Source organism: Sinocyclocheilus anshuiensis, unplaced genomic scaffold (genome assembly GCF_001515605.1).
Source record: "Sinocyclocheilus anshuiensis isolate Anshui unplaced genomic scaffold, SAMN03320099.WGS_v1.1 scaffold1456, whole genome shotgun sequence".
NCBI classification, from domain to species: Eukaryota; Metazoa; Chordata; class Actinopteri; order Cypriniformes; family Cyprinidae; genus Sinocyclocheilus; species Sinocyclocheilus anshuiensis.
The window spans coordinates 105,651-115,511 of record NW_015546099.1 but is presented as its reverse complement, the minus strand read 5'-3'; the positions used below and the strand labels follow the sequence as shown (position 1 = coordinate 115,511).

General features: G+C 43.2%; 1 protein-coding gene across 1 annotated transcript in view; it reads right to left on the bottom strand.

Moving 5' to 3' along the window:
- col14a1b (collagen, type XIV, alpha 1b) overlaps positions 1 to 9,861 on the bottom strand; it is a 55,093-nt gene that overhangs the window by 21,220 nt on the left and 24,012 nt on the right. The window contains exons 10-25 of the mRNA XM_016501965.1: positions 9,010 to 9,173; positions 8,679 to 8,808; positions 8,010 to 8,155; positions 7,701 to 7,830; positions 7,447 to 7,586; positions 7,245 to 7,371; positions 6,966 to 7,105; positions 6,714 to 6,846; positions 6,559 to 6,609; positions 6,034 to 6,176; positions 4,753 to 4,882; positions 2,536 to 2,658; positions 2,315 to 2,464; positions 2,128 to 2,244; positions 567 to 713; positions 2 to 42 (exon numbers count right to left, since the gene is read on the bottom strand). Of these exons, the coding sequence (XP_016357451.1) occupies positions 2 to 42; positions 567 to 713; positions 2,128 to 2,244; positions 2,315 to 2,464; positions 2,536 to 2,658; positions 4,753 to 4,882; positions 6,034 to 6,176; positions 6,559 to 6,609; positions 6,714 to 6,846; positions 6,966 to 7,105; positions 7,245 to 7,371; positions 7,447 to 7,586; positions 7,701 to 7,830; positions 8,010 to 8,155; positions 8,679 to 8,808; positions 9,010 to 9,173 (2,012 nt within the window). The remainder of the gene's footprint in view (position 1; positions 43 to 566; positions 714 to 2,127; positions 2,245 to 2,314; positions 2,465 to 2,535; positions 2,659 to 4,752; positions 4,883 to 6,033; positions 6,177 to 6,558; positions 6,610 to 6,713; positions 6,847 to 6,965; positions 7,106 to 7,244; positions 7,372 to 7,446; positions 7,587 to 7,700; positions 7,831 to 8,009; positions 8,156 to 8,678; positions 8,809 to 9,009; positions 9,174 to 9,861) is intronic.

The window sequence follows — 9,861 nt, the reverse complement described above, 5'->3', positions numbered from 1 at the left end:
CGGTGGTGCTGGGTGTAGTGGGCGGAGCCGTGGCCACAGGAACTACAGACACGTTTGAATGACAGAAAACAGGAAACACTTCAGTACATGTGATGTGCTCGTCACTGTGAGCCACACGTCACAAAGAGAACTTGAACTTCAGGAAAAAACCTTACGTTTTGAACATTTAGTCTTTTATCTGATTTTCAATGAAATACAAAGTTCAAATTATGCTAATTTTATTCATTTTAATAAAAAACTGTAATCCCCTTCCTCTGATTGTCAGTACAGTTACAGCATGAAGGAACATCAAAGCTTTTGCTGAAAGATACAGACAAATGTATCACTGAAATATATCATCTCACGTAATGACTAAACATGGTTTGGAATTTTTATGTTTACATTTCAACCATTATATCTACCGTATCTATTAGAAATTCAGTAACTATATTGTCATTAGAGAGCTGAAACTGACGGAGCTGAAAGTGAGTGAGTGAGAGTGTGTGAGGGTGTGTGTGTGTGTGTGTGTGTGTGTGTGAGTGAGTGAGTGAGTGAGTGAGTGAGTGAGTGTGTGTTTCAGCACATACATGTTCTCTGTGTGGTGGTGACGGCGGGTCCCTCCGTGTCCTGCAGCTGAGCGTGAATGCTGATGGTGTACTGTGTGTTCGGCGTCAGATCATTAAAGCAGTGTCTGGACGTGGAGCCGCTCAACCTCACTTCCTGTTTCTCACCGTCTGAAACAGAAGATTGAGTGGAAAACCCAGACATATTCCGCTAGTCATGCACCATATCAAGTCTGCCCTCCCCGCCTACATGTGGAAGAATTGACAATAAAGCAGACTTGACTTGACTTGACTTGAGATTTACGCTGCTCGTCTCTGTGTGTGTGTGTGTGTGTGTGTGTGTGTGTTGACATCTACTGCACTGTACATCAGTATCAGGTAAAAAGTGTGAACTCTTCTGAAAGTAAAGCGGTACTGGTCTCATATGTGAACACGATCAGACATCTGTCAAACGACGCTGTGAATCATGTTTATACGCTGCATGCTTCAGACTCTAAATGAGGCGTTTTGTTCAGTGACCTATAATCACACGAAGCCTCACCACTGACATGCCAAAGTTACAATCACCTGACAGCATTCCATAGACTGCCATCGCTTTATATACAGCTAGTTACTATAACCAAACAATACAATTATTAATTTTTACAATTAAACTTTCATGCACTGGTCAGTTTTTGGTGTGTTTTGCTTCCATTTCATGTCTCTTTTTTATAGTGGACTAGAAAACATCCAAGATATGCATTAAGTGTTATATATATACATACTGTATATATATATGCCTATATAGTTTTTATTGATTTTATTTCCATTGTAGTTTTAGTTATTTTAGTATATAAAGTTAAACTAAATTAAAATGAGAAATGTTGCCTTAGCAACTAGCTGAAATAAAATGTTTTTGTTTTTTTCTTTTTTATTTTATTTCAGTTAACGTTTATTTTATTTCAAGTAAGAAAAACAAAAATGTTTTTTAATGGTTTAAAATTTTTAATTGGTTTTAAATTTTGAAGTTTTTAGATTTAGCTTGGGTTCACTATAATAACCCTGATTCACACGATTGATACCTGATTTATTCAACATTTTACTCCTGAAAACATGGTGAAAATGTGTTTGTTTTCTGTCTGTTGACAGTATTTTCTGATTTATGATAAAAAGAGAAATCCCAGAATCCCCTCTGAAATAACCTTTAACTCTAATATGAGGACAAAATCAGACCAGAATTATGAATCGATGCTCAGATTTCAGTTCTGGAAATTCATGCAAATTAGTGCATATTTAATTAGATAATGCCTCATTTGCATATATAAACATAACATTTCAGAAAACTTGAAATACAAAAAAGATTTGAAATTCTTAATGTAATTCATTAAACTGGTGAATTATGATTAGCTATATTCGTTACATTTTTTTCCCTATTCACCTGTAGTGTCTTAGTGTCCTTAAAAAAACAAAACGTTATTTACTTTGTTTTTTACAGATTTCACAAATGAGGACGTCATCAAAAGGAGGTTTTGTCAGGTTTAACTCACTTCTGTGAACACATTCGTCTCTAAAGCATGTGTAAGTATTTCCGAACACAAACACTCACTGAGCGGCGACTGCAGGAAGAGGCGGTACAGGTTTGCGTGTCGATGCGGCTGCCACTGCACACACATGCTGCTCGTCCGAACCTGATACGTGCTGAGGTTACTCACTCCCAGATACACTAGAGAGACAGACACAGGGCGTCAGAGGCGCTCACACGCGCACGCGTGTTCAGTGTGTCGTGCACTCACGTGTTTTGGCGCGTCCGCTCAGGGCCTCGCTGGATCCCGTGGTGTAGGTGGCGATGACTTTAACGCTGTACTCCGTCCCGCTCAACAGATTGACGATCAGCATGGTGTTGATGTCGTCGCCCACGAACGTCTCCAGCGCGTGGCTGGCCGCTGTCAGAGGTCAGAGGTCAGCGTGTGTGTGTGTGTGTGTGTGTTGTGTGTGTGATGAGGCGCTCGGGTACCTGAGGTGGGCTGGTAGACGATCCTGTAACCCATGGTGGGCGACGGCGGCGCGTCCCAGCTGATGCGGAAGCGGTTGTACCACTCCTCAGACACACGGAGGTTACTGGGAGCAGAGAGAGGCACTGCGGAGGAAGAGACCCTGACTGGGGTTTCAGTTCACAACTGATCAGTCCCTCCCTGTGAAACACAACTGGCCCGTACGCACTCGTTTGTTTCATTAAAACATTCTAGTGAGACAGGAAACGGGTAGCTGACATTGTCTCTGAGGGTGTACAACTTTCATTTGTCCATTAGGATTTCATATCAATAAATGTCTAGTGTGTTTTATAACTGTACAGCATGCTTTCCATGTCTGTTGTCCCCCAATGTTTCAAAACATCCACCACTGTGCCCATACCAAAGACACCCAAAGTCACATGCTTGAATGAGAGGCGCCCATCATCAGTTAGTGCTTTAAGAAGCTCATCAGAGATCACTTCTGCCGGCATCTCTTGACCCACTGCAGTTCGCCTACCGCAACAACTGCTCCACTGACCACGCAATTGCCTTCACCCTGCACACTGCACTTTCCCATCTGGACAAGAGGAACACCTATGTGAGAATGCTGTTTGTTGACTACAGCTCAGCGTTTAATACCATAGTGCCCCCTAAGCTTGTGGTGAAACTCCGGGCTCTGGGTCTGAATAGATCCTGGACTAGAGTTGGCAGCAATATCTCCTCCCCACTGACCCTCAACACTGGTGCCCCACAGGGCTATGTTCTCAGTTCTCTCCTGTTCTCCTTGAAGGGTCAACAGCTTCAAGTTCCTTGGTGTCCAGGACCTCACCTGGTCTGCTCACACACAGTCAGTGGTGAAGAAGGCGCACCAGCGTCTCTTCTTCCTCAGGCAACAGAAGAAATTTGGTCTGAGTCCAAAAATTCTAAAACAATTCTACAGCTGTCCGGCTGGTACGGGAACGGCATCTCTCAACCGGAAAGCCCTGCAGAGAGTGGTTCAGACGGCCCAGCACATCGTCGGAGGTGAGCTTCCCTTCCTCCAGGACATCTACACCCAGCGATGTGTGAGGAAAGCATGGAAGATCATCAGAGACTCCTGCCACCCGAGCTACAAACTGCTCTCACTGCTTCCATTAGGCAGACGGCACCGCGGTGTGAGGACCCACACCAGCAGACTGCGAGACTGCTGAACTCCAGCCAATAAAACAACACAGCACACCTCATATACCCTTACACTGCACTTTATTACCAGACTAGTTACACTGACTCTAAGTGACAGCACTCAACGCAGGCTACATCGTCTCTCTTCAGCACTCTGACGAGCTATCTGCACTAAACATCACAGCGCATTAACTGATCTCTAAAACAACATCCACATTTACCTCACTGTGTTATTACTGTGAATTATACTGACTATTACTGTGATTACTGCAACTGCATTCGGTTGTAACATGAAAACTTCCTGTCTATTCCTTGTGTATACTGTGTATCTTGTGTAAATGTGTATATTGTTATTTAATGTATATTGTCAGTTATCATACGTCGTGTTGTTTATACGGCCCGTTACAGAGACTTGCAGGTACACCTGTTTACACGATGTGTGACAATAAAGAGATTTGATCTGATTTGATTTGATTTGATAGTGTTTACAATGTTTGGAGATGTTTCGATTAATTTACCAGATTTTACGAATGTAATAAAACATGACTTCTACACAGATGCGACTTATCTTTGCTTTTTTCTCTCAATAATGCAATTATGAGCCGGTCATAATTTAGCCTGATCAATTTAGTTTTCTCAAATCAACACTTGACTTACCTACAATAAAATCCAGAGATATAAAACACTTAAGGCATATCACAATGTTAGTTTATTTTCAATTTCTAAAATATTTAATTAATTTATAAAACATTTACATTAATTACATTTATTTGAATTTGAATCAAAATGAATTTAGAAAACATTTAAATGAATTTATAACACATTTAAATAAATTGAATTTAAATGCATGTATAAAACTTTTTTGTCACAATAAACTAGTGAAGGTCAGTGGTCCTTAGAACGAGTTACAGGCCATAGAATGCACACTTTTCTCTTAGATTCATATATACTTCAACTTAAAATCTTGTTGTTAATGCAAAAGTCGCTCCTCTAACATGCTGACTGCTGTATGCGTTACCCAGAATCCCCGAGCGAGGCTCAGTGGAGAGCAGACTCACGTGTGCGTGCGAGGCGTGTGATGGGCGGCCCGTCGCCGTCGCTGTAGACCGCTGAGACGCTGAGACGGTACTCTGTGTCCGACAGAAGAGGCTGCAGCAGCAGCGAGGTCTGAGCCGCAGGAACCATGGCCTGCAGCAGAGAGAAAACACACCGTCAGTCACAGAAACCACAGTCATGAAAGGTGTTTTGATCTGGGGAATGTTCCTGCGGTGAACACAAACACATTTCAGGACGACGGCCTGTAGCGCTGCGAAACTCTGCGGCAAAAACCCATCGATAAAAACTAAACACACGCTTACAAAACTCCACAGAAGACAAAACACATTCACAAGCCACAGGGAGTTTTGAGTCACTTTAACATACAAACACTGTACATTCACTGATGTTACAGCATTTGAGACCCATTAAACGTGATGGATCACATCTGAACGTGCCATGGATCAAAAACAGCAGTGCCGCAAAACATAACTCTCTTCCCTCTGATCCAGCTCTGGTTTAATCCAGTTTTCACACATGGGCTGTCATGAGAAATGTATGATGTGAAAATGACTAGGGATGCATGATATTGGATTTTTGCCGATATCCGATATGCCGACATTTTTCAAGACATTTTGCCCCGATGCCGACACCGATATATATTTCCTTTTGATTGGAAACAGCATCAAGTCTCTCCTGTACAGAGATTATAAACAAATCATTTTACATTTTGGTTCGTTTTTAACAAAAACGTACTTTTTAGGGTTAAATAAGCAATAATGAAGTTATTTTATAATGCGAGTACATTGAAAGCTTTGAAAAATAACTATAAATCAACTATAAATCAATGCAAAAATTCCCTCAGTTTTTTTCTCAGACAGATGCAGTGGTAACCTTAACATTTTATTTGTAGATTTAATATTGGTGTATTTTACTTTCATTTTATTACAAGTAGGCCTACAGCGCCCCCTAAATAAATAAAAGGCCTCACCGGACGGGCGTTACGACTCTTTACTCTCATCACACACCGGACGCCTCATTCTGTACTTGTATTCTCAGATTAAATGTGGCGATCCACAGGCAAAAGTTCATTCAGCAAGGCATATCGGCGCATACCGTTACCGATGTTTACATTTTAAGCCATTATCGGCCGATTCCTTTAACGTTCCGATAATATCGTGCATCCCTAAAAATGACACTTGCATTTAAATCAGCACCATTTGCAATGTCTATATATATTCAGGTTATAATCATAAGTTTGAAGACATGTAGGAGAGCATGGACAGTCAGATTCAGACGCTCACCGTCTGTTCGGCGCGGTCTCCTCTTGTGCTGATGTACGACACTCGGTACTGACGCACGTTTGGACCCAGCGGATCCCATGATACACGCATGCTGAAGGTCGTCACATCACTCAGCTGCAGATTCCTGATGGCCAGACGCTGCACTGCGCACACACACACACACACACACACACACACACAGACACACTCAACACACACACACACTCACACACACACAGACAGACAATGAGCTGAAGCCATGATCATCAGAGCGCATTTAGGGTTTTCCTGCGCTGAAACTGTTTCGGTGGTCAGCAAAGTGAAAGAAATCAATCTTTGCGATGTTTTCTGTAGTGACTGAGTCATCAACTGCTGTTCTGAAGGTTAATGAAATGTTTGGGGAAATGCAAGAAGTTCAGAGGAGCAGAAGTGCCACGCAAACAAAAAACACAGATAATGCGTGTGCATGAACATGTCTGTAAGAGACTGCCGAAGAGCATTTCTGACGCAGGAAAACATCTGCTGGGAACACATGAGAGATTTTACCGGCTGTAGTCGTTCTGACGGTCGTCGTCACAACTGTTGTTGTTCTGGCGACTTCAAACAAAATTAGAGACAAAAAAAAACACATTTTAAGTTTCGTGATTCTGGTCAATATTCCGACAGCACTGGGCTTAATGAACGATCACGTGACGTCAGACCTGTGGTCTCACTGATCTTCACCAGATCGCTCTCAGACTCGTCTCTGTAGATCGCAGACAGAGAAACTTCATATTTAGTCAAAGGCTTCAGACCCGTGATGACAAACCAGTTGGAGTTATCATTGATGAGAACCTGCAGACGAACACAGAGTCATCAGACGGACTGATGCAGACAACAGTGATGAGATCGCTGGTGTTTCGTTTTCAAGAAGACAAATGCAGAGACAGACGGGCAGACAGACATGTGTGCACCTCTTTAGTCTCTCCGCCTGCTGCAGGTCTCCAGGTGAGTCTGTAGAAGGAGACGTCAGAAGCGGCATCTTGCCACATCACTCTGAAGCTATCAGTGGACACGTCACTGCTGCGGAGATTCAGCGGCAGAGGAACCTCACCTACAACACACACACACACATTAAAAAAAGAAATATGATTTCAATTTACAACTTGATTGTATGTTTTTTTTTTTTGCATTTCAATTATATTTGAACTTTAATGTTATTTTTAATATATTAATGCTATGCGTGTCCTCACTGGTGGTGAAGCTGTCCGTCAGCGGTTCTGCTTGTCCCTCGTCATACAGGGCAAAGATGGCGACGGTGTACTCCGTCAGAGAGGTCAGGTTACGCAGCAACAGCTTGGTGACCGGACCCACTTCCACCTGAGGTCACCAAAGGGTCAAAGGTCAGAGACATGCCAAAACAATTCAGTTCACAGTGGCCGGATGCGCTCTCACCTTATTGGTCTCCACAGCGTCCGTCTTCACATAAACAATACGGTAACCTTTGACCTTACGAGACGCCGCGTCCCACGAGAGTTTAGCGGAGCTGTGTCTGACGTCTGAGATGCGCAGATTACGAACCGGAGTCAGACGGACTGAGAGCGAGAGAGTCAGAAAGATGATATTATCAGCTCTTCTCGGGTGAAGGCTAGTATTTAGCACACACATGTGTTTCTCTGATGTGTTGCGTGTCTGGGGTTTGGACTCACGCGTGGTCTCCTGCGCGGTCATGGGGTCACTGGCTTCCTCTCCATACAGGGCATAAACAGTCACTGTGTATTCGGTCGCAGGAGTTAAACCTTCCAGTTCAACCTGAGTCACGGAGTCAGACACTTTAACCTGTAAACACACAAACACACACTCACTAGTTAGGGATACTCAGATCTGAGAGCATCTACATTCATGCATGTTCCAACCGGGTGTCATCGACTGATTCTAGTCCAAATCTTCACGCTGGACATTCACATGCAGTGTGAGAGGACCTGTAGTGTGTGTGTGTGTGTGTGTGTGTATTCCACCTCCTTCTCGTCCGCGGGGTCGCCCTCCGTCAGAGGCGCGTACAGGATCATGTACCCAGAAGCCCCTTCTGCCTCCCGCCAGCGCGCACGCATGCTACTGTGAGTGATGTCATGCAGCTCCAGATTACTGACCGTCGGCAACGCCACTGACCGACAAACACAACAATCAACAAACCATACAGACACAAGAAGTACTGCAGGATTCACTTCTGCAGGAGAATAAAACAGATCAGACATATACAACTGATCATTTCAGCACAGATCAGATGAGTTTAACATATCAGACATATTAAACAGATCAGGTGAGTACTAATAGATCAGACACGCACAAATGATCAGTTCAAAACAAAATAACAGATCAGATGTGATAATAAATCAGATGTAATGAACAGATCAGATGTAATGGATAGAGAAGATGTGATTTTAGATCAGAAGTGATTACAGTTCAGATGTGATAATAGATCAGTTGTAATGAATAGATCAGAAGTGGTAATAATCAGATGTAATGAATAGATCAGATGTAATAAAATATCTGATGTAATAATAGATAGGACGGTGTATTAATAGATCAGATGTGATTTTAGATCAGATGTAATGAACAGACCAGATGTTATATCAGATCAGATGTGATAATAGATCAGATGTAATGATCAGATCAGATGAACTCACAGGTGGTCTCGCTGCCTCTCAGAGCTTCACTGGCTGCGTTGCTGTAGATGGCGAACACAGTGATCTGATACTCCGTCAGAGAGTTCAGATACCTCAACACCACAGAGTTATCATTGCCGTTCACCACCACCTGCACAACACACCGCATTCACACACACGGATGCACAGCGGTGTCTTTCACTAGTTCTCCTAAACTAACATTCACAGAGGAAGATTCAAAATAATGGATCATGAGGCCTTTTCTATTATTGAGGCCAGCTAAAATGTCTTTAAAAGTGACATGCTTCACTACATTACTGAAGATCATAAGTATATACACACACACACACACCTCTTCGGGTCTGGATTCACTGGGTGAGTAATACACCACTCTGTACTTCTCCACCGGTCCTGCAGCATGGGTCCATGACACACGGAAGCTCCTGGCCATGACCTCAGAGGTCACAAGGTTACTGGGAGCGTCCAGTGACCTTGTGGAATATGGATCTGTCTCACCTGAAAACACACAGAAACTTTACATCATCTAAGCAGGATGGTATAAAAGCTTAAATACAAGCTGCTGTTAAATATTAAAGTTTCAGCTTTGTTAAAGGGGTCATATGATGTTGCTAAAAAGAACATTATATCCACTGGGGACATAATTACGGATTATAATGACTTATACTGTCTTTTTACGCGTCTTTTTACCATGTCTGCATTTGTGATCGGAGAAATGACAAACAACAAGCGCTACTCTACACTGCTCAAAACCCGCATTTGAATCATCAGTGGCAAATCTTTTAAAAACGAAATCGTCAGAACAGCCGGCATTGTAGTCTACTCTCCCAGGATCAGGATTGTAGGCTACTCTCCCAGGAATCAGTCCTCATCCTCCGTAAAATGCGCTGCACACATTTGAATATTTGGTTTGAACTGCTCTGGAACAGTGTTGTAAATACAACTTAACCACTGATTTCTAGCTGTGTCCTCTTTTGGAAGACCAAACAAAGTAGTTTCGCTTTTCACAACGTGAAACACACAGAGTCACACACGGCGGGTTAGAGTGAGCGAAGGCCGGCGGGCTAGAGTGAGCGGCGGGCTAGAGTGAACGGAGACCGGGGGCTTGAGTGAGCGAAGGGTGGCGGGCTAGAGTGAGCGGCGGGCTAGAGTGAGCGGAGGCCGGTGGGCTAGAGTGAGCGGAGGG